The sequence below is a fragment of the Agelaius tricolor genome, unplaced genomic scaffold, assembly GCF_023055355.1.
Source record: "Agelaius tricolor isolate 1412-34295 unplaced genomic scaffold, bAgeTri1.0.p SCAF_24, whole genome shotgun sequence".
NCBI classification, from domain to species: Eukaryota; Metazoa; Chordata; class Aves; order Passeriformes; family Icteridae; genus Agelaius; species Agelaius tricolor.
The window spans coordinates 3,547,680-3,572,492 of record NW_027269284.1 but is presented as its reverse complement, the minus strand read 5'-3'; the positions used below and the strand labels follow the sequence as shown (position 1 = coordinate 3,572,492).

At 44.1% G+C, this 24,813-nt stretch overlaps 1 protein-coding gene across 4 annotated transcripts; it reads right to left on the bottom strand.

The window, feature by feature from the left end:
* Nucleotides 1–453: 453 nt before the first annotated feature.
* Nucleotides 454–19,681, bottom strand: RNF103 (ring finger protein 103). 4 transcript variants are annotated; one of them, XR_011682306.1, is made up of 6 exons: nt 18,662–19,006; nt 16,427–16,566; nt 6,966–7,081; nt 4,548–4,958; nt 1,656–1,945; nt 454–1,051 (listed from the first exon to the last, which is right to left on the bottom strand). XR_011682306.1 is itself a non-coding variant. In XM_071447386.1 (5 exons), the coding sequence occupies exons 1-5, from the start codon at nt 18,885–18,887 to the stop codon at nt 1,021–1,023; spliced, it is 924 nt and encodes a 307-aa protein (XP_071303487.1). In that variant the 5' UTR covers nt 18,888–19,005; the 3' UTR covers nt 454–1,020. The 4 variants fall into 4 exon arrangements, 3 of the variants coding, with proteins under 3 accessions (XP_071303487.1, XP_071303485.1, XP_071303486.1); XM_071447386.1 differs by lacking the exon at nt 1,656–1,945 and having other exon boundaries at nt 18,662–19,005; XM_071447384.1 differs by lacking the exons at nt 454–1,051; nt 1,656–1,945 and adding an exon at nt 19,236–19,681 and having other exon boundaries at nt 2,839–4,958; nt 18,662–18,917.
* Between the last annotated feature and the right edge of the window lie 5,132 nt (nt 19,682–24,813).

Below are 24,813 nucleotides of genomic sequence, written 5' to 3'. Positions count from 1 at the left end.
AATAAGGGTGGGGATCACCCTGCCCCTCCTGTCAGGGAGCTCTAGAGAGCAATAAGGTGCCCCTGAGCTCCCCCAGGCTGAGCCTCCTCAGCTCCCTCAGTGCTCATCACACCCGTGCTGCAGAGCCTTCCCCAGCTCCGCTCCCTTCTCTGGAACTCCGCCATCTCCGTAACTTCTTGGTGCAAGGGCTGACCCCCACTCCGGCCTTTCCCCAGGGCTCGCCCCAGCTGCCGGGGCTCTTTTGGAGAAATGCCGCTGGCCAGGCTGGCTCATCCTCACCCTCCTCTCTGCAGGGTCACCTGGCAGAAATGAAGGGACAGCTTGGAGCTGCTCTGCTGGAGCTCCAGAGAGTCAGTCCATCTCTTCACGCCCCAGTGCACAATCTGAGACTGAGAGCATTAGAAATAAATCAGTGATGCACAGAGTGCAAAAGAAAGGAAGAAGAAGGTGCTCTTAACTTAATCTAACTCTTTAATACCTTACGATTATACGTACCCGCATTATTTAATTACCAGAGACAGACTTTTTAATGAGTTACAAAAATGTACAGTTTCACCTTGGTCATCTTTCCCTCCAGAATCTAATGCAGAAAGAAGATCTAAACAAGCTTTGGAAAAGAGAGCTCTCATTTTGGACTGAGCACCAGCAGTGGGAAATCCAGTGCTAATAAAACAATAATTGATGAAATTGAGAGTGTCAAAGAGCTTTAGAGATTATTTAAATCCATTCTTTATAATAGCAGCACCAAACATCCACTGCCTTTACTAAACCTAACAAACAAGTGAATACCCTCACCTCAGTGGTTTGACATTTTCTGTTTACAATTGGTCTCCAGCTTCCAGGCACGAGACATCAGAGAATAAAACAACGCTTTAGGAATGCTTAGCATCTCAGTTAAGACACTTCACAAGCACTAGCACAACCCAGCCCCGCGAGGCAAAACATGTGAGCAGCGAAGCCGCTGACCTTGTTACAGGCACAGTCTTTGCTCCTTTGCTCCCTTCTCCGGATGTTCAACTGTCAACACGTCAGGGAAGGGCTGTCTGAGATCCTGCACGGGGTAGAAAACAATGTTACTTGGATGCTTCTGCTGCTACTGACACGAGCATTTCATAACATAAACACATCCAACTGCTTTTTCTGTCCTGCTGGGACTCTCCATACACTACGCCAGCTGCTCAAGATTCTGTAACAGATGCGTTGTGGGGAACTGCATCACAACAATTTATATAACCCAGACACGAGGGGACTAAACCTTCCTCCACAGCTACCTGCTGGTCATAATTACCTGCTCCTGTGGATGTGCCCTCAGTGGCTCTCCTGCTAATTAACCAGCAGTTTGGGTCATCCATCAAAAGAACAGGATGAGTAGAGCAACTGAGGCCATTAAAACAAGTCTTCAGCTGAAACAGGTGTGCACAAAGGTTTGCAAACAAGGTTGAGCCAGTGCACAAGAGCAGAACTGCTGGGCTGTGTGTGAAGGTGAGGAGGTCAGCCTTCATCACTCCATGAGCACTCAGTGCTCCAAGGACACAGCTTAGCACTCACAGCTTTTGGCAAATTGCTGAGGTACCAGCGAAAGGCTGCAGCGGGCTGTGATACAGCACCTCACTTGTGTGTGTCAGCACCTCAGCTGCAGCCTTATTTATACTCACAGAACTTCTCCTTTCCCTTGGCAAGGCCTCAGTTCAGTGCAGATTTCAAAACAGTCCTGAAACAATGCGGATTTCAGCTACTCATGACAAGCACATACGCTGTGCTGCTGCACAAATTGGAAGCAGAAATGATCTTTGCCCTCATTATGCCTCTCTGCTGCTCTGCTGAGGCTGTAATGACACAGACAGGACATGTACTGGCAGGTCTCAACTGGAATAAAAATTACTTTCTGGACCACATGAGAGTTGCTGATACTGTGCCCCTTGTACCTCTCTGCTTCAGTACTGCCCTGGGAAAAAGGAAATGAGAGAGAAAAAAGGACTCAGTAAATTAAAAACAGCTCTTCTGCTAATTACATGAATATCCTCTTGGGAACACACCTGGTGACAGAATTTGTTAATAAAAAGAGCATGTCCAGGTACCCTGGATAGATGAAACAATGCCAGCAGCTCTTTGAGCACCATCCTCCCAACTCTATAAAGACACTGGGAGATGGGTTGTAACTGCAATGGGGAGCTGTGTTTGCATTTCCTATTATCATCATCTTTATGTCACTATCCTCCTTTCATATCACAAAGGCAAGATTTAGGAAAGAAATAAGACAATTGAAAATATCTTTCTAGTTTAGTCTTTTCCTCTACTCATATAATCTCCAGCTCTTCCCCCCCTCTTTTTTCTTTCCAACCAACAATTCCTCTCTATTTTCAGCCAAATGATTTCTGAAAGGTACAACCAAAATCAGTGTTTCATATGGAAATATAAAGAAAACAACAGACTTATTTTTATGGCTCCAAAGAACTATCAAAGAAACCAGAAATCACTTCAGAATACCAGCACAGTTGGAAGCTGGCAATTTGTACCTTTACAAGCCACTTTTATCACTGCATGACAATATTCTGCTCTTCTCAACAGTTTACTTTGAGGCTGTAGAGGGAGCTACCCTAAAGTCTTCCTAGATGTCTGCAGATGAGGGTACTGGAGAGACAGCTGCTAGGAGAGGGTCTCCATCTGGAAAAGCAGCTTGTAATCAACTGGAAAACCACATCCAGCAGAGAAGCACCTCAACCCAGCAGACTTATGAAGGAAACAGTTCCCAGTGAAACACCACTGCCTTCTCCTTAGCCAGTGGCTCAGAGCACTGAATTCCTGCATCCCTAGGAGATGATTTATTAGTCACAAGAGTTGTGTTATATTTTTATTGTCTTCACAGATAAATCAGGCCAGCAAGACATCCGTAACCATACACACAAAATATTTATCAAAACAATTAACATTACAAATCTCCTTTTAAAATAATTTATTTCACCGATTTCTTTTTAAATGGTACTGTCTTACAACATACATTATTCAACAAAGATGTGCAGAACAGACTCTAAAATAAGAAACACTTAAATTAAGCAATTGTCTCCGATTAGAATTTCAATTTCACCCACATCCCAACTTGTAAATGTTTGCTGGAATACGCTTCTCTTGTAGGCTTGATTTTTGTGCTTACAAAAACAGCATCAAGTTTTCAGATGTTGAAGAGAACAAATTATTTGTAAGGTAAGTTTGCATTCAGTTCAACATACAAGGCAACCAAATGATTCTGTCATTAACGTTAGCATCATGTATATTTTAGTTCACTGCACTAACATTTAAACTAAAACTTCAAACCACGTAATCTTTTAAGTGACTAACATTTAAAAGGCAAGCAGTAATATCCTGAAAGCTTACAAAAGACAAGGGCACACAGCTAAGACGGGGGCTCACTCGACAAAGGCTGCGGGTGTGTGTATGGCTGCTTTTTTTTGTAGGACGCCCACCTGCAGACGGGACAGCAGTGCCGCCCACCCGCCAGCCACTTCATGATGCAATTCTGGTGGAACACGTGGCCGCAGGGCAGGCCCATCAGCAGGCAGCCCTTTGCAAAATTTTCTAGACACACCACACATTCTGTACAGTGCAACATGTCGGAGGGCCAGGCTGACCAGTCTGGCTCCAGGTCACCCGCGGAGCTGTAGGAGCTGTAGGACCTGGCTTTGCGCTCGCATGGCTCGTGGTGACAAGAGTGACTGGCACAGGAACAGGCATCCACACCTCCTTCACTGCACCCGTGACACAGGCTCAGCTCATCGTCCTCCGAGACCTCTCTGTCGCTACTGAAGACCTCTTTGTTCTCACTGTCAGAGTCACTTTCGCTGTCTGGAAAGGTTTCCAGCGTTTCCTCGTCAGAGTGGGTGCTGAGGCATTGAAACCTCCACATGGGTAAGTTTTTTATATAATCAGTTGGTATCAGAGGGTGAAGCCAGAGATCAGGGAAAGCCAACCGCTCCAAGAACAAATCTGGGTCTTCATCCCAGTCTGAGTCAAAAGGGAAGTGTTGAAAAGAAGCAATGGGATGAAACAGGTAGCTGGTGTACCAGTCCCACAGGCTCGACAGCCACTCCAGATTATTGGCATTTACTTCATCCGTGTTGTTATTGCGCCTTCGCTTCTTCTCAAAGTAATCAATTAGTAAACCATGGCCAAGGTACGTGCTGAGGAAGAGGGCTGGATGAGAGGAGTAGAACATCCAATCTGCCCTCACCCAAGAAGCCAAAGTAGTTGTGTTCGAGTACCTGAAGAGTTTTAAACTGTACTCATAAAAGCTGTCTAAGTAGGGTAGTTGCAAAAAACCTAACACTGGTAGCCAGGAAATAATTAATAGTGAATTATACGTCCCTAAAGTGCTTATAAGAACCACAAAACGCTTTATAGTGGCGCCTTGTGTAATAAACAGGTCCATCCAAGCCATCAGATTAACCAAAACTAAACTTAAAACAAATAAATCGTTAACTTCTGGTTGCAACGAGCGCAAAAAGGAATCCATGGCACGTAGTGATATAAATTCACCAGTGTTATTTCCATACCTGTAAATCCCTTCAGGAGTCCTCAGTATATATGATGGTGTTTTGTAGATACCGATTTCTGCCATGTAACTTTTATTGTCCCAGTTTTCCACGTTGACAAAAATAAACTCCACTCTTCCAGTAAACTTTACACTCAGTGCAGAGAAGAAGGCCGGAGGCTGGTCGAGGTTGGCAAACAGGTATATTTTCACTCGGTACTGGTCACTTTTGTTCCATTCTTCTTTCAAATGCTCAGAGTTGTAGATGGTTTTGATCCGAGAGGCAGCGTGGGCTGTGATCCATTTGAAGATGTGCTCCACTTCGATCTTGCGCCCGTTGTATTCCTTCAGCATCACTTTGCCCTTGGAGGTACTGGTCTGTGGAACCGACATAATGAGGGTGGATTTCAGCCAGCCCCTCCTCTTGCAGTATCTACAAAGAAAATGGCAGGTTAGATTCCAATTTCATAGCCCCAGAACTGAGTCCTTACATTTCTATTCTAAGCCCAAAAATGAGACATGCTGAGCACCTGGGAACCCTTATAATACAATACCAGGAAATAAGAGTACCCAATATTCTCTGCCAAAGCATATTTATTCTTACAATATCTTTATATCTTACAGGAATATTGTAAAGAGATATGCATTCATAAAACAGGAAGAGTAATAGTGTTAATTTTCACAGGTCATTAAAGTAAACAAAGCCATGCAGCCCTTGATGCTTTATAACTGGATTTGAATAATACACAAGCTGACTCTTTGCTTTAAAGCTTTAGTATTAAAAGCTACTTTTCCTTGGCCTTCCAGGCAAGAAGAAAACCACTCCAGTGTAACTCAATATCCCACAGCTTTCCCAGTGCTTCCTTCCATCCTGGTTTTGCCAAACAGCCGTGGGGTGAAGTTGAGCAGACACTGGTCTCTTTGCAGTTGCTTTAATGAAGCTGACAAGTGTCCACTTCCTACTGGGACCATTTTGTCAAGATGCAGACAGGCTAAGGGGTGAGGTGAGAGAGCTGGCCACAAAACCAGCAGAGCAGGAAGCACACACATGGTGCTGGATGATTTGGGCTAAAAAAAATACCCACACTGTCTGGCAGGCAGATGGGATGAACCCCAAATCCAAAACTAAAAGAAAAGGCTCCTTATGGCTGAACCCTGAGTCGTGGTGCAGAGCACAGTAACTCTCACAAGATCCCTTCTCTCATGCATCTTTCCCACCAATATCACTACACCAAATTATCTAGTCCTCCTTTAAGGAAATATCTGGCAAGCTTCAACAATCAAACTATGACAGAACCAACAGGAATGCACACTGTCTGAGAACCCTGCACATTGGGACCACCAGCCATCTTCCCTAGCTCCTCTGTGGTTTTGCTCTGTCAACATGTACTTATAGACAGTTACAACTCCCCTTCCCAAGAATCTGAATGCAGCATTTTTAGAAAGAGCCATAAGATATTACCCTGCTAATAAAGGTATGCTGATTACTGCAGCATGTAGTATTCTTCTGAATTTCAGTTGCAACCTGATGAAAACTATTCACAAGGGTTTACTCGATAAAACATTTCTTGTATTAAAAAATGAATTAATTTAAAACATGGTATTTGATCAGAACATTAAGGCTACTTAGATATGCAAAGAGAAAACACTGCCAAATTTTTAAGATGTTCAAATACAAGATTATTTTGCCTAAGCACTACAAAGCCTAAGAATTTCCTCTTATGATTAACATTGAGATTTCTGTAAACATTTAGGACTTAAGCTGCATAAGATGTGCGTATCCATACATGCCACTGGAATTCTAGACAAAGTCTCCTGTCATGTAAAGCAAACGCCTCCAATAAAATGTTTAAAAAAAGCCTCTTTTTACAGCAGCAGAGAATTATTAATAGCTTCTTTGGCTCTGCTCTTCTTTCCTGGTTAGAAATCATAGGCAAACACAGTGACTCTTGCACAGCACACTGCGTGTTGTCCAAGGGTGTGTGCCAGTTTATATATAAACATACATTTGTCAGGGAACAGGATTTGGCAGTAATTCTGGGAGGCAGGCACTGTATGCAAGGTTCATGCTAACCTGTGCTTTCCCCTTCCAGATGGTGATATATTGACTAAAACTGATCTATTCAGCTTTGTCCTAAGCAAGCACAGTTCCTTTCCCTGAATGCCTAACCTGGAAGGCCAAACTCTTCTGTTCATTCCTCTCCACTGCTGTATTATGCTCTCCACAGTCTAATCATGCATTACCCACACGATGCTTTAGGAAGCTGCAGAGCTGATAAATAATGTAATGGAGCATTCTGAGCAGACTTTAGGAGAGATAAAAACATGAATAAAGCCACCTTCTGTCACAGCTACTTTTACAACACAGCAAGCCCTGCTGCTAGAACACAGCTGAGCCTTAAGATACTCTTGGGATTTAGATAATCCTTTAAGGATATACCTGGGGTCACTGGAGCAGTTAAAAGTGCCAGTACGGATGCCGAATCTCGAGACTTTCTTCACCATTTTCTCCCAGTGGACTTTACCCACCAGTGGGCTTCTGTCATTTGCTATGACCTATTGCCAAAAGGAAATACCAGTTTAGTATCACAGTCAGCTTGGTTCCTGAAATAAAGAGCAAGTTTCAAGAAAACAGAGTGCTGGTCATGCTTGATAGTCCTTCCCCTTCTTTTAGGGCACAGAGGATGAATGTACAGCTGGGAGTCATGGTAAATGTCTTTGGAGAGTGAAGCACTAAGACAGAAATGTGGTTCTACAGAGAGAAAGAAGTGCATCATCATGTTAAGTACACGTTAAGATACCAAAATCAGTGCTAGTTAACAAAAACTTTGGTAAAATAACAAAACTATCATTAACCAGTTCATAGTGGGGGAGAAAGGAGAGGGGTGCAGCAGGTTCCTCTTCTTTGCAATAAAAAAAAGACCATCATTTTATTACAATTCTCCCTCAGAACTTACAACACACCAAAGAAACCTTGTCTCAGAGCAGCAGAATGAGTGGGAATGCATGTACCTGGTACCAGATTAAACTGCCAACAGCCATTCCTGAGCAGTGGAAACTGCTGATTAAACCCCCAGATAGTGCCTAAGGATCTTGACTCCTTCCAGCTTTGCCCCAACTCACTCTGCAACTTGATGTGACTGTTCCACCAACTCCAGTGTCCCATCTGCCATTTCAGGACGATCACTTGCTGTGATATATCCCAAGGTTTAATTTGCTCTAACCCACTATATTAAAGCTGTACTTGAGGTTACCTCACTGTAAGCTTCTCCTGACACAGATGACAAAGAAGCACATTCATCCTCTGACTTATATCTGTGCAGGGAGGGGGGAAAAACCCACAAGGAGAAGAAAACTCTGCCTGCTGCCAGCTGACAGGTAATTTTGAATGACATGACTGATCATGCACTATTCCACAAGCCATCACATTTTCTATTTTAGAAACAACTCACATGCTTCTGCAGGCTTACTGGCAGCCACTTAAAATATATTTTTAAATTAAATATTGAAACTTCCATTTGTTAGATATTTGTTTACCCGCCATTAAACTTATCCCAATCGTTTTCTGACTTAATAACCTCAAATGTCAGCTTGCCCCTGGAAGCTGGGCTGTCACCATGATTAACAGTTCTCTGTGGACATGCTGAGATTCAGCCTAGAAAGCGTGTCCAGCCTTTGAGACTCATAAATATTATCTGCTTTGTGGTAAGCAGCAGCCTCACAGAATCTTAAAATAGAAGAATTCACCAAGCAGAATGCTCTACATAGGGAAACAAACTGAAGTCACAGATTACATTTCTATTCCACTAAGCCCAAAATGTTTAAATAACACTGGAGGTGAAAATCTAGGTAAGAATCCTTCAAGTTATTCTTAAAACACACACATCATATAGAAAAGCCTTTTTGATTAGATAAATGAAACCATCACACACTGAGACAACCAGCTGGGAAATCTACTGTATTACTGTATTACATCACCCAATGTGACTGAAGCTTTGGGTATTTTAAACTTCTTTCTTTCATGCACTTCAATCAAGGGAGACCAAATTCCTAAAGACACCCTAAAGCCATAAAATATCCTTAAAATATCCTCAGAGCTACTATGGCATGATAAATGTACCCAACATGGGAACCAACCACTATGTTTTATTAGTAAACACAGAAGTAAAACTCTGGTGACTGGATTACTCTTCAATACAACTACTCAGAGATTGGCTTCTTCTAAAACTCTGTGTGCATGCTGTGAAACAGAGATGAGAGAATGTTAATGTGTGCAGGAGGACAGATCCTGCTCACTGCTTCTTCTGCCTGGCACCACAACATTCACTTTAAGTGTCAAGACAAAAATTTGTTGCAAATACAGTCACCATTATATTTTAACACCAGCTTAATTAATTTCCTATGAAAAAGTCTTTCCTCCTGGAGAAAGTTATTTATACTGAAGAACAATGACCTAAGGAGCAGTCTGTATTTTGTAACTACATAGAGGAACTCTGCTATGGTTTTGCATACTGAAGCTTCATAAAATATTTTGGGCTCGTGCTTTTTTATGTCATTATGGAAAAAAAATCCAAATAAACATGTCCATTGCAGCTGCTCTTTGCAGACAACACCCACTTACAGCACTGGGAGCTCACCATGCCAAGGCAAGGCTTTGTATTTTGGAAAGCAGTCACCACCTCTGTGCATGAGGGAGTCCAAGAAAACACTGCAGGTTAAGCAATCAAAATGTACTTCAGTTTAAATTAAAAATAACCTGCAAACACTTGTAACAGATTTTATTTTAAAAGTGTGAATTTTGATAAGTTAAGAAATTTAGCTTAAAAACCTGTGACTGAGGAGATTGGGAATTTGAATGTGGAAGAGGCCTGGAAGTTCTTCAAGCCCATGGTGTTAAAGCTATCAGGATTTTATATTTCAAGTAAGAAAAAAAAAAAAGGTTGCCAAGTCCTGCACTTCTTCCTAGCAATCACTTCCAAAGAGAGGTTAGAAATAGTTTGACAATCTACAAGGATTGAAAAAAAGGTCAAAAAAAGAGCTATCAAAGAAAGATATGTAGGAAAAAAAAAAGTAAGGAAAAATGAGCTATTCAAGTTAGGTCACACAAAGACTATTACAAGTTGTACCAAAAGGTTTTTCAGTCATATGAATAAGAATAGAAGAGGGGGAGAAACAGCAGGATCACCAAACAATGAAGATAGGATAGAAATGTAGGATAATTTTCTTTTTATAGTTAAATTAATACTGTGACTCAGTTTTCAGTGGAGGGGAGAAGTGGCTGGCCATGGACCAGTTAAGCAAATTTATGGGAAGAAACTACATCATCTGAAGGTGAAAGCAGAACTCAAATAACTTAATGCACTTAAATCAGAGTCAGCAGGGTATCTCCATCCTAGAACAAGCACACAGGATCACAGGTGAACCTGTGAAAATTTCCTGCAAACCCCTGTCAGACCAATTCACATTTTGACAGGACAGTAACAAGTTTGTAGCTATATTTAAGAGCAAATGCAAAAAAATCCCACCAGGTTGATTTCAATAGGATGCAAAACGATAGAAGTTTTAGAGGTGCAGAGACAGTTGCATTTTCCACCTCTTTCCAGCATGCAACTACTAAAGATGTATCATTCCTGATTGACAGAAACCTTCCCTGAAGGAAAAGAACTGAATTGCAAGAGAAAAAGGAAATGTAGTACCCTCTTTGTAGTTTGCTAGTGTATCATGTATTATGCCACATGGAAAAATTACATAAGAGCCACAGATAGGCTTTTATAGTGAGTGGAAAAAAAAAAGTTTTAAAATGAGCAAGAAATTGGCTACAGCAAAAAGACATCAAAATGCCAGAAAGGTGCTAACAGACTTAATAGATTTACCTTAGAGCTCAGTTCAGCATATATTCCCATTAATGCCCTTCCTGTGGGAACTTGAAGTCTCCCAAAGCCATTTGTAGAAGACATAAAACTGGGAAGCACATCTATGTGAGAAAGAGGATTACAACACCATGCAGGAAGAGCTGCACAAATCTTGTAATGCAGAGTGTCACACATGGAATTGAATTCAGTAATGAACAGGACACTTGGGGAGTTCATCAGTTAGAAACAGCAACAGGAGCAAACGCTTGGGGCTATCAGCTGCTCCACGAGGAAACAAACACAGCCATCAACAGGAACTGGCTGCAAAACAAGCAAAGCCCAGGGAACATCACAAAACAAACTGGTCGACTGACCTCCCTTACTGGGAGGAGTGTGGTTGACATCAGGACACTGAAACTAAAGGGCAATGTCAATTCATGCCCAATAGGAACAAATTAGCCCTGAATACACCCAAGCCAGAAGTCAGACACACATTTCCAAGAAGAAAACAGTCAACAGGAGTATTTGAACAATTTACAGTGTAAGAGAGACAGCAAAATATTTTCTAAACACATATTCTACAGTCTAGCAGAAAGCTGAACTAGCTCATCAGAAAGGTCCCTTTCAATCACACACTCTATTTAATGTTACAGAAATAAAGCCCAAGCTCCTAGGAGAAGGTACCTTCTAGGAGATCAGCTAACACAGATGGGAAACAAACACCATGTCTGGAGAAGCACAAACCCTCTCAGCTTTGCTTATTATTAGCTATGTTCACAATCTGTGGCATATCACATGTCAGAGTGACAAGTAAGACAATGAGGGGAACTCAATTAATCCATTAATCATCTTAATGGGCTAAGGGAATCCAATAGGATCACAGTAACCCTGCTATTTAACAAGTTCACACCACAGAATGGATCTGCTCCCTAACCCAGGCCAGAGGATCAGCAGGGTCTGAATTACCATCTCTGTAATACTATAAATGCTGAGATTCTGATTATTTCAAAAGACAATGGAATAGGGAGCTTTTGCACTGGAAGAATTCTCATGACACTGAATTACACAGAATTACCCTCAAAGAGTTCAATCAAGAAAGTAATTAGAAAAATCAGTAAATTAGAAAAATAGAAATACTTTTATCTATATGTTAAAAGTAGTCATAGTTATGACATTAAAGAACAGACTTAAAGAGCAAATATCCCAGAACCCACTTGTAAAAAGAGGACTAAGTCAGCAAGGCACTCTGCCTCTCCTGCCTAATCCAAACCCAAAGTGTACTGGGCAGGTGCATCAATATTGCAACAGCTACTTTATAACCATCACAGATCCAGCTGCTCCTTAATTTCCAAGTACCATTAAGCATTTTAAAGATTATTTTATGAAACATAGATTCTTAAAATACAAGTAAAAAATATGACTGAAATGGAAGAAGCTTGAGGAAGCCCAGCTGATGTTAGAGTTTGCTGTAGCAATGCAATATGCAAAGAAAACTCCTTTTCTGGTACCCCTGAAGTACTTGAGCATGACAGGACCTCACTTGAGCATTATCCTGTTTTCTGTGCATTTAAATCAGATTTTGTCCAATTTCTTTCAGACAGGTACGCAGAGATCTCAAAGCAGGTCACAGGAACAAGATTTGCTCTCAGGAAGTTTTGAAGCTCGCTCACAACTAAAAGTGTTCGAATATCACAAGGCATGACAGTGAGTCAGAGAGGGGCAAAAGCAGAACAAACACCTCATGTGCTCTAGCTCTCCTTCTTTTAACCAATTCTAGCTGGGCCAGTGAGTGTCAGGCTGCTCATACCAACAGCACACAATTTCAAATAGTGCAATAGTGTCATTTCAAACAGTAATAGTGACAACTTGGTTCTACAGCTCAGCCACAAAGACAACGACTCCAAGTGCTCCTCTGGGCACTAGGGCACTGTGACAGACTTTACACCATCAGGAAGAACAAAACCCATTAAGCAAGAGACACCATTCCCTGCTGCACACACACACTTCCAGGTGGTTCTGTCAGGAGCAGTCAGTCTGAGCCAGCCTCAGAGAGTCACTCTCCACATAAGGAATAAAGACATTTCAATTGGAAAAAGCCTGTGTACTTTTGCCAAAGACAAAACTTATTTGTAACTCATTTAATGAATTGGTAAGGCTGTACGAACATGAGAATTGTCTGTCTGCTTCAGTGGTTTCCAGTTTGAGACACCCATGCACTCCTCCACAGTGACTGCAGAGGGTAAATGAGCAGAGGAAACTCAATATTACTGTAAAGATTCCATGCATGACCTGGAAGATTTCTAGGGCTCCACAAAGATAAAAAGGTTCAAAAACTCTAGTCATAGAAGCCTTTTTCATCAACAGCTATGCTGCAAACTCTGCTTCTATATATAAAACAGATGTAAAAATACAATTAATTATAAATGGACTGGTAATTTACTTATTAGAAGCTTGGAAAAAAGCTCACTTATTCCAGATAATGTCAGTAAGTTTCTACATGAATGTCTGCACTTCTATTAATTCTGAGACATCTCACTTTCTGTTTATTATCTGACAATGTGTTAATGGAACTGAATTTCCACTTAGATTCTCTTTCCTAAGAATTCACAACTCATTCAGAATCCATCCATATGGACTGCAGATATCTGGAGATTTTTTGCCTTTCTTTTCCCAGAAAGAGATTGTGAGAAATCACATCCAAATAGGCAAGGACTACATCCATCACAGCATGCAGAAATTAACCACCTCAAAATTATGTGCAGTTTCTCCAGGGAGGTGAGGTGACCTGTGCACTGATCTGGACAATCAGTTATGCTGTCAGTTAAGTCAGAGATTGAGAATAAATGGCTTCTGCAATGAGTTAACACAGATACAGAGGCAGTACAAGGACTATTCTATTCCAGCTGATGGCATTCTGCACCCTTGACTGGATATGAAGCCTCTCAAGAAGAAAACTGAAACTTAAAATCAGGTATCTTGTGGTAAATGATCCTGAAGGGCTATTGGAAAAGACACAAAAACTGAATTATGTATTTTGAAAGAATTGAGTGTTTCTGCTTTGTTTCTTTTTAGCAACATGAACTGATCACCTGGCAAAATTCAGAATGCAAATAAATATGAAAATCACTCATCCTACATGCAAGCAAAAGGAAGAACAAACAAACCATCACCACCAAAATGCTATAGGCACATCCCTTGCCCTGTGACTACACCACTTGAACTAGAAACTGAGATACAGAATAGACTGCAGAATTTTATATCCATAATAATGGCCTTTGCAGCTCTACCAGACACAATCAAAATGTCTGTCCTTGTACTTCAATGCCAAGAAAAACGTTCCCTTTACTTCTCTCTGCCACTATGTTATAGTAGAGACTTTAACAATAAAAATATACATTCATTTAGATTTTAACTTCATTCAGAGAGGATTTTTTTCTGTAGATAATTTTCAAAAGCCATAATGACTACAATACTGTTGGATGTGACAGGCTTCTAGAGACTAACCAGAGCCTGGCAAAGTAAGAACATTACATGTAACTCCCCTAACCAACAAAAGCAGCAGCTCCAGAAACTAAAAGCCACCTTCCTTGCCAGCCAAAGAAGTGCACAACAGCAGCTGGCAAGCAAGAAGAACAACATGAAAGGAAAGGTGATGAGATCATGAGCTAAAAGGAGAAAGAACATGCTGCTGTCTGTGGCTCTATGGAAGTGCCACACAGGAGCTGTGAACAGCTACACTGGTAAACAAATTACCACTGGACCAGGATGCTTTGCATGTGGATTTCCAGAAAATAAAGAAACAAAGCCACAAAACACTGATTCCCCGTGTACTGACTTTGACTTTCTTCAAGGAACTCATCTGGCTGACTCTAAATCATAAACTGGCACCTCAATTTTTGTCAAACATATCAAGAAATAGTAATTGTTTCCTCTTTTTTCCTTTGATTCTCTACAGACAGTGATGGCTATCACACTCCCAGCCTGTGCCACACCAGAAATTTCATCTATATGCACTGGAAAATAAAAAACATCTTCAAAGTCTCAGTCCTCTCACAGACCATCCCAAAGTTCAAACCAACTCAAGCAGCAGCCACTGTTCCAGCTGAGGCAGAACTGCTCCTCTCCCTCTGCTCCTTCCCAGCAGCCCCCAGAGAACAGGGATTCAGGGCTCAGGATACTGAAAAGGATCTGGAGATCCTTTCTGCTTCCCAGCCAGCAGCAACAGAGCAGGGGAATCTCTGACCTTGCCCAGGGTCACCAAATCCATCCTCACTCCCCTACATGAGCATCGAGCTGCTTAATTAGCTGGAAACTTTCCACAGGATTCCAAAAGCAAAGGAGGATGGGCAAGGGAGGGAATCCAGAGCTAGAACTGGGAAGTGATGGTAAAAATCAGCTCTGCAGGGATAAGATCTAAGAAGAGTGGGAAAACCTGTGAAAGGACATGAAGAATCCAGCACAGGAGTTATCCAGGCAGGAGTTGTGGTGGGGAATGGAGCAAATGAAAACTCAAAGTGATGAAAACTCAAAAAGCAAGAATGAAAAATAGAAATTCGACATCTCTTGTGGTTTTTATTGTAGAGAAACAGACAAATAGTGTTCAGCAAGTAAATTATTCTGTAAATTCCACTAATTTTTTTTTCCACAGCTATTGTGACCAACTGAATAGCTGTGCAAATATTCCCAGAATGATGACAACATCCATCACACTGGAGATATTAAAACACAGCCTATCTGACCTGCTATTAGGATGCTAGTGGAAAATCCATTACAAATAAAATTCTGCAAGCAAGAGACAACAGAGAACTATCATATTTCACCCTTTTGAGCTGCACAGGGAGGAGGGAAGGTTTTTCACCGCATATTCATGCTTGTATTTGTCAGCTAGCTTGGGGACATGTAAACTGCCTTTCAACACTCTCCCTCTGCTTGAGGAATACCCTCCTGTATGATTTAAACCTCAAACTTGGATTCAATAAACTCCAAATGTATGCTTCCCAAAACATAAATGCCATCCCGAGTCTGAAGGGAATCTGTGCTCTGGTCTATTTTGGGATGAGATCTGATGTGCTGACAGTACAGGTGTAATAAATAGCTTATCAAGATTTAATGACTTCCTGTTCAATAGAAAACATGACGTGAGACCAGACAAACCAGGTAGGAGCTGTCAGTGGAACAATTAATTGCCTGGTGGGGAATTCACCTGTGTGAATTCCACCTAATACGGGTGTTAGGAGGAAAAATATGCCTTAAAAAATACCCTCTTGTCAACAGACAAGTTGACACAGAAAAATAACTTCTACATTTTGGTCTAGGTTACTTATGTTCTCAGGAATGATGATTAATTGCTTCAGTATCTATCCTATTGGAAAAAGTCTGTCTTTATTTTCCTAAGTGATCCCTTGTTCTCATGAAGCCCTTGGAAAACAGGCTGTAAAACTGCTGGGCACAAAAGGCTTGGGAGAAAGTTAACTTCAAGCCACTGGAATATGTTGCAGAAGCAGCCTGCTAGCCTGGGAAGTTGGCAGACTGAGATTCTTCCTGCCTTTGTGAAGAGCCAACAGCAATTTTACAAGTGCTCTAAGCCCCTTAGACAAGCAGAAACTTAAACTGGTTGAGTCTGAGCATGCAATGCAACCAAAGGGAAGAGCAGCACCAGGAGCCTGTGCCAGCTGAGAGCATCTCTACTAAAGCACCTACTTCACACATCACAAGGCTCTCACAAAACCAGGGCCAAGGACTTGCATACTCTGTGTACTTCAGTGTGTGCTGCTCTGCTTGTTTCCTGGTTCTAAAATGCCTGCTTTTCAAAAAGCAATCCAAAGAATAACAAGCTTTTTTTCCCTTCCTGTCTGTATAGGAATTCTGGCACTTCCAGCCTTTCTTGTTTTATTTCTCTATTCCTCACCTCCTGGATGAAGTTTATCTTTGTCACCATCTCCCTGTTACACATTTTTACAACTAGTTAACTACCCTCATCAACTCCTCCTTTGAAACACATTTTGGGTGTGATCAATATATATTAAAACAAAAGGTCAAATTTATATACCTGTACCAGCCAGATCCCATCTTTTGTGTCTTCTACAAGCTCATAGAAGTGCATTTCACCACTGAAGTTTGTACTGGAAACCGATTCAGAGGCCTCTTCCTCCTTGAGAGCTGAATAAAGCTCTCCTTCCATGAGGTCTCCTGAAAAAGAGACAATTGGAAAAATTCAATTAAATGGCACTGGAGAAAGATTACTTAATGAATTCTAGTAACAGTTTAACTAACTGTATTTGCAAGGTTGCTCAGAGAACCTTTCAGTGCAAAGGTATCTAAACCTTAATTTGTTACTATAATTCTATCTCCTGTGACGTGACTGAACAATTTGACCTCAGTGAGACCACAGAAGACATGAATGCTCTGTTTCTGATTACACAGATGCACCACACATGCATGAGCACACAAAGGAATAAAAGAACATCTTCTAAGGCTCATTCTCTGCAAATAACAACATTCAGTGGCTGAGAACAATTTTAGCCTGTACATCTTTGCTTTCGTTTCACAGGATTGCAATTTTGCAGCAAGCAATTTCTTAAGACTGATAATTCCAACAGACTTCCAGAATTTCACTCATTAATCCCGGACCAAAACCCGATGTTTGTGGTCCTGTTGCTAGTAAAAATCTCAGGCAGAATAATTTAGCTGGTGGCTTTTGTTTGCACAGTTGGGAAAAGTTCCCATGAACTCCAAATGCAGCGACATAAAGAGCTCACGGTAAAATCATCTGATTATGTTTCCTGCGTAATCTCATTTCCTTCTCATGTTCTGTTTCACAATCATTACAAACACTGTTAATGACAACCTGCATTCTAGTAACTAATCTACTAAGCTTCAAGAAATAAAGTCTTGTCCAAAACCAGTTTCCTTAAAAATATAAAAATAAGTGCAGCAGCTGAAACCCTTTAGGGGTTTGCAAAAATATTCGTAAAATTTAGAGGGAAAAAAAACCCAACAAAACGCAACCACAGAAAAATGCTGCAAAGCCTGTTGGTATGAGAAGTGTTTCCATGACATTTGAAGAAGTTGGTTAATACTGTTTGTTTGGAATTAAACACTTCCCTGCAGCATATGCAACCCAAACATCATGACATCATTAAAGTACCTGACAGCCAAGGAGTGAAAGTGATTGGAAACAAAAGTGAAAGTGCCTAATGCTTTTTGCTGTTGGAGCAGCAAAGCCAATAAACAACATAAAAACATAAATAAACAATGAACAGCAACAGCAAAATACATTTAAATGCCCAGGATTGATATCAATTATTTAAACCAGCATTTTTAAGGTTATATGGCAGGCACTACATCCATCCAAATCCTTCTCCCTCTCTGTCGAGACATTAGAGACCCTCACTGCCTATCCTGACTGCTGGGATTTCTCTCTCGCCTGGATCACCAGCCCTTCCATCACTGATTTAAAAGCAACTACTCCCATTTTCCTGCTTGGCTGGCACTACAGCTATTACATCAGCCCCATCTCCCAGTCCTTGGGGCCAGCTCCCTCCGGCTGCTCCAGGCAGCATCCTTACTTTCAGGGCACTTCTGCCATTCTTCCATCTCCACTGCTCTTCACCAGCCCCGAGAAGTCCATCTCCTTTACCTGGTTCTCCTTACTTCTGAAATGCCTCCCTGCCTTTTTCCGAGCTGATTTTTGTATGCAGGAACTAGTTCTGCTCCCCTTGTATAAAACCATCTCAACCCAGGGTACCCATCCCTTGCTCTCCTCAGCTATGAAATCATCGCTTTCCTTGGGGCCCATCTTGATAACCGTACCTGTAATAAACCCAGCAAACGGCTGGGCATACACGGGAACAAGCTGGCCCCAGCTGTAAACAGTAGCCTACTGCAGCTATTCGGAGTCTCTCCTCCTCGTTTTTCACGGCAGACGACATCGGGTCGCATCTGTGCCACCCGCACTGACCCGAGCGCCCGCAGCGGAACTCCCGGGGAAGGGGAGGGCCGGGCCGGGCCGGGAAGGGAAGGGCCGCTGCTGGTGCCCCGTCCAGCACAGGCCTTCCACTCGCTCGGGCTCACAACGCCGCCGGGCTGTGACCGTCACCCCCCGAGATCCCTGCGTTCCCCCCACGGACCCCCCTTGCCGGGGGGAGCCAGCTCGCTCCCCAAACCCGCCCTGCCGAGGGAAGCAGCGCCCGCGTCTCCATCCAAGGGCGGCCGGAGCCCAGGCGGGGGTGGCCGGGCGCCGACCTCCGTCCGTCCCCCCGGGTCACGGGGCAGCTCCGCGTACCTGACTTCTCCACCAGCTCCCGCACATCCTTCTTCTCGGGCAGCCCCGAGTGCCCCAGCCCGCGGCACTCCAGGATGGTCCGCAGCTTCCTGAAGCTCAGCGCCACCGGGTCCACCAGCTGCGTGGCGAGGAAGCCGCTCTCGTACCACGCCACGGCCTCGAACACCCGGGCCAGCACGAAGAGCGCCAGGAAGTAGAGCAGCAAACAGCACAGCTTCACCCACATCTTCCCGGGAGCGCCGAGCCGGAGGCCGGGCTGGGGAGGGAGGGGAGCGGGGGCTGTCAGGGGAGCGGGGCCGCGGCCCCCCCGCCTCCCGCCCGCCGCTGCCGCTGTCCCCGCCCCGGCGGAGCCGCGGAGACATAACAGTGACGCGAGCAGCCGGCACCGCCCCCCTGCCCCTTTTTCCCCTTTTCCCCTTCCCCTTTTCCCCTTCTCCTTCCCCCCGCCGTGATTCAGCACTGCGGCCCGACCCCGCACCACCGGGCTCGGGGGGCGGTCGCGTCCTTGTCCCCGGCTGCAACTTTGGACCCTGCGGCTGCGCTTTGCTGCGAGAAAAATAATATATATAAATACCTCGGATAGCGGGGAGGGAGAGGGCAGGATCCGACTCGGCCGACGCTTTTCATGAAAAGAAAAATATTTACAGAGCCAGAACTGGGGGCCGGTATTTGCAGGGCCGATGTGTTCGGGCAGTTTTAGGGCAGCTTAGTGGACAGAGTTTATTTGGATTCGGGCTTCTGGGTGTAGGGATGATCCCTGCGCTCCTCATTCCCGCACGCCAGCCCCGCTCCCAGCCCTCGGCTGGCGCGAAAGCAAATTCCAAAATTCCACAGTGAGATTCATCTGAGCGGCTCTGAAAGCAAATTCCAAAATTCCACAGTGAGATTCATCTGCGCGGCTCTGAAAGCAAATTCCAAAATTCCACAGTGAGATTCATCTGCGCGGCTCTGAAAGCAAATTCCAAAATTCCACAGTGAGATTCATCTGCGCGGCTCGGAGCTCGGACTCTGCGGCTTGGCCTCGGCACTGGGAGCTTGTGCCAAAGCGACAGCCAAAGGCAAGCGTGAGCTGCACCCCGACTTCGGACAAGGGTTTAAGTTGGGGCTGTGCTCACACTGGAAGCGTTTTGGAGCACAGCGTGGATCCCCGCTGAAGTGGATCTTTGAAGAACCGTGCTAGGCTGTACAAAGAAGTGTTGGCCTGCAAAGATACAATTTAGCCTGCTACAAAAAAAAAAAAAAGTACTAAAATCAAGCTACTGCTTCGAGATGAAGGCTCTCCTCTGAAAGAAACTCAACAGTGCTTCTGTATATTGGGTTATTTTAAGAATCCATAATTTGCATGAAAATTGGCAGCTCATACAGATGAGCACAAAAATAGCACAGCTTAAATTTAAAAATACTGAGAACCCCCCAGAGTGTACATGCTGTAATTCTGTACTATCCATTTTCAAAAAGGTACACTAATAATGATCTGGAAAAAAGCATTTAAATCATTGTACTCCTCAGAGCCTTTACAACATGTTTAAACGTTTCTCAGTGTGTTGATATTATTTTTAAAGGAAAAAACTCGACAATCCATGTTCAGCTCATTCTGTGACATGGCCAACACAGCCTCTTCCAGAAGAAAATTCATGGCACTGTGTTCTTCAGGAATGGGCTCTTTTTGGTTCTTGAAAGGGGAAGAGTGGAGGGATTGCAGATGTAGCCACTCACAAAGCTCTTATGGGCTGGTAAATGTTGTGCCCTTCCACTGCAAGTCATATACAACTTTATTCTTCAACATTTTTATCTGGAAAAGATAAAAGTAGAGTGCAAACCTTGTATGTGCTGGTACCACTCTGTTAAATACAAAGGGATTTCAGCAGCTCTGTTGGGTTCGCAGCAAGCTTCAGGTGGCAGGTCCAGGTGGGACAGAGGGTCCCAGGGGCACAGCTCCCAGAGCCCAGGTGGGACAGAGGGTCCCAGGGGCACAGCTCCCAGAGCCCAGGTGAGACAGAGGGTCCCAAGGGCACAGTTCACAGAGCCCAGGTGGGACAGAGGGTCCCAAGGGCACAGCTCCCAGAGCCCAGGTGAGACAGAGGGTCCCAGAGGCACAGCTCCCAGAGCCCAGGTGGGACAGAGGGTCCCAAGGGCACAGTTCACAGAGCCCAGGTGGGACAGAGGGTCCCAAGGGCACAGCTCCCAGAGCCCAGGTGAGACAGAGGGTCCCAGAGGCACAGCTCCCAGAGCCCAGGTGGGACAGAGGGTCCCAGAGGCACAGCCCAGTGGAGGGGCTCCCAGAGCCCAGGTGGGACAGAGGGTCCCAGGGGCACAGTTCACAGAGCCCAGGTGGGACAGAGGTTCCCAGGGGCACAGCTCCCAGAGCCCAGGTGGGACAGAGGGTCCCAGGGGCACAGCTCCCAGAGCCCAGGTGGGACACAGGGTCCCAGAGGCACAGCTCCCAGAGCCCAGGTGGGACAGAGGGTCCCAGGGGCACAGCTCCCAGAGCCCAGGTGGGACAGAGGGTCCCAGGGGCACAGCTCCCAGAGCCAAGTGCTGCTCTCTCCTTCCCAGCCCCTGCAGCCTGGGAAACCTGCCCTGCCTCAGCCAGGGCCCATCCCCTAATGAGCAGGTGGCAAAGCATCAGGAAGATGAATCCTTTGCCCTTGGCAAAAGCAAAGGGAGTGGCTTTGTCCCTGCAGCTGGTGGAGCCAAGGACAGTCAATAAAACATTTCCCATCACCTGTCTGAGGGCCTCAGGCGGGCTCTGAGCCCTGGAGTGCCCCAGGAACAGGGTTCTTTTCCAGAAGCTTTGTGAAGGCCCTTTTCTTTTGTCAGTTTTGCCTGATTTCTCTACCTTTTGTTGCAAGTGAGTGTGAAGTAACTCCCACCCGTGTGAAGTGACGGTGGGAGTTTGAAGAAGGACTTTGTATATTTAACTTTAGTTAGAAAACATTGTTGGGTTGTGGTGGGTTTTTTTTGTTTGGTTTGTTTTGGGTTTTGTTTGGTTTGGTTTCTTTGTTTTACATGAGCACCTCAGACCCTATTCCAGAGTTTCCTTTGATTCTCCCCTGTAATTTCTTCGGGGTGCCCTGGCTTCCCCCGGCAGGAAGGCACCTCACAACAATGACTCCTCTACGCTCACAGCTGAACTATTTGCAACACCAACTGCTGGGGAGGCTGTCACCAGCGTGTCATTTCCAGTGCTCATGGCCTGAGCTCAATGAGGCCCCTGCAGAGACAGAGCCAATCATCTGCCAGAACTCAAGGCCCTGGAGTAATTTCAGAAAAGTACAAATGATATTTCAAGCCAGTACCCAAAACAACCCAAAACAAAGCAGCTGCCAACACTGAAGCATCCGGATCAGGGGAGGATGCAACCAAGAACTGCAGATGAGGAGTTAACCAAAGGTCTGGCAGAGCAAACCTAAATGGATCCAGTGCCTCCCCCAGGCTCTCTGATCCTCTCTTCCCTCCCCACCTCTGCATCCCTGATGCACTAAGCTGACCCTACCAGAAAATGTTCCATTTTCTAGATGTAGCTGTCATTTGGTTTCCAGTTGCAGTTCAGAATGTCTTTGACATGTCACCTGCAAACAATCTTTCAGGGAGTTTTAATTATCTGGAAAATCTAAATATCTTAAGAGTGAATTGAAATTCATTGGGGCTGAACACAAAGATGACACACACTGGCATTTTTAAAGACCCCAGGGTTAACACTATTTAATTAACATCATTAAACAGTCATCAGTCAGTCAGTCCTATGCTCACAGAGCAAATATTACAAATGTGAAGAGAATGGAGACTATAAATTCCACCTTTAAACAAAAGCTCAAAGCAAGGATCTGCTTTTAAATAATTTTGGCAGCAAAGAAATTTTACTATAATTTAGGAGCTAATGAGCTGAAATCCTGAGAACTGGGACAGTCACCTTTCCTTGTCAGACAGCTAAATCTGCAGTCTTTATCTGCTGCCCCTTGGTAAATGGCAAGGATTCCCTCTCCTCCCCCATCCTCTCCTACTGGCAGTTGCTGACTGTGCAGCCTGGGAATACAGACAATAATCCACTTTCCAGACTTCTGGGGGGAACATAAGAAAAGTATTGTCATTTTGAAATCAGCAAAACAGAGGATTAATCATAAAACAGGGGATTAAACATCTTAATTTAATTCTTTACCATGTTAACATCACACCATTTTTAATGAGTTTACCAAGATAACAGCTCAGCAAACTAATATTCAAACGACCTGAAGGACAGTTTTCCCAAGAGCCAACTCTGCAATACAATTTACTTGGATGACAGGAACTGGACCTCGATGATCCTTGTGGGTTCCTTCCAACTCAGGATATTCTACAATTCTGTGAATTTCTGGGAATTCACCAACACAGAAACTCTTGATGTGCTTCTTTATCAACATGGGTGCATCTTGACATGTTTTAGGTGTCCCAGGAAACTGTGCCTCCTTGTAATTGATATTGAACAAATAACAGAAGCTTCTATGAGAATCTCAAAGCAATATTGCAGCAGCCCAGACATTATTGTGTTGTGGGCAGAGGAATTTTAAATCAGATGTTTCCTGCTTTTTAGGAGTGGCCAAGGGGAAGCAGATTTAGCAGAGGTGTGAGTGTGTAACACAGTGACCACTCCTGAGTGTGAAAAGGCTCCAGGCCAAAGCCCTGGCTGTGGAACCGTGGAACCCTGGCGTGGTTCGGCTTGGGAGGCACCTCAAGGACCGTCCAGTTCCACCCCCTGCCTTTTGGGTGAGGCAGTCCCGGCGATCTGGTGATGATTCACACAGGAATTCGGGTTGGGCTCAGAAGCCCAACCCCCTGCTCAGGGTCAGCTGTGACACCCGGGCAGGTGATCGGGGCTTTCTGCAGCCACAGCTGGAGCTGATGGTCACCCCCTGCGGGAGTTTGATCTGCTGTAAACACACAGTGATTAATATTAGTCAAGGCAAACCATCTTACAGGAGGAGAATAAAAAAATTAAAGCTTCAAATGAAGACGCTTTTTTCCCAGGCAGTTTGCATTTTCTGGTTTTGTACCAGTGAAAAACTTTTGTTTTTCGAACAAAAAGTTGTTGCCCCCTTGGAGAAGACCAGCTCTGTTTAACGTCCTAAATAAATAAATAAATAAGTAAGGAGCCCTTGCTTGAGTGTGCTGAGATGACCAAGGAGCCCACAGCAGAGGAGAACTTCACAAATTAAACCCCTGTGCTGATAAGCCAAAATACCAGAAGATAGTGCTTAAGCATAATTTGTGATTAAATAAAGAGCAAAAACATAGAAAAGCAGGAGTTTGGGCCAAAATGCGACCAATTACTGACACTGCACATCACACAAGTCCTCTGTTCTTGTGAGAATACTGAATTCCTGATTTTCCTGTCCCACCCAGCACTGTGGACACAGATGAAGCAACAAGACCCCAGGCTCAGACCAAGTGCTGGTTTTCCAGTTCACTTTGTCCAAATTTATCAGGAGCTTTGTTTGTACTGTGCTACACAAAACACAGAGTCCTGTGTGTCCTGGGCTGCTGCCTCCAGACCCCAAAGCTCATAGAGCCATCAGCATAAAACCACAGAATGGTTTGGGTTGGAAGAGACCTCAAAGACCATTCAGTTCCAAGCCCTTGCCATGTGCAGGGACACCTTCCACTAGCCCAGGTCACTCAGAGCTTCATCCCCAAACACTTCCAGGGATGAGGCATCCACAGTTTCCCTGGGCAGCCTATGCCAGTGCCTCCCCACCCCCACAGTAAAGAATTTTTTTCCTAATATCCAATCTAAACCTTCTTTCTTTCTCTCTGTAGCCATTTCCCCTTGTCCTGTCACTACATGCCCTTGTCAAGTCTTCTGTAAATTCCCTTCAGGTACAGGAATGCCACAGTTAGGTCAATCAAAGCTTTCTCTTTTCCAGGCTGGACAATCCCAATTTCTCAGCCTTTTCCCACAGAAAAAGTGCTTCATCCCTCTCATCAGCTTCATGATCTCCTCTGAATTTGCCTGAGTACAATTCGACCTGAGCCATCTCTTTGAGCACATTTTTATAAGCCGCTGCCAGTCCAATGCACTTCAGCCTTGTGAAAAATGCCAATCACTTGTTTTTAGAATTTTCAAAGTTTAATAGTAATAAAATGGTTATAAAAATAGTAATAAAATTAGAGTAATA

What these genes read in the sequence shown, in the direction of transcription:
- RNF103 (XM_071447384.1), bottom strand. Translation starts at nt 18,887, where the DNA reads ATGTGGGTGAAGCTGTGCTGTTTGCTGCTCTACTTCCTGGCGCTCTTC. An exon ending in ATGGGATCTGGCTGGTACAG is followed by an intron (nt 7,082 to 16,426) that starts GTATATAAATTT and finishes TTTTGGCAATAG; the next exon opens with GTCATAGCAAATGACAGAAG. An exon ending in AACTGCTCCAGTGACCCCAG is followed by an intron (nt 4,959 to 6,965) that starts GTATATCCTTAA and finishes TTTTCTTTGTAG; the next exon opens with ATACTGCAAGAGGAGGGGCT.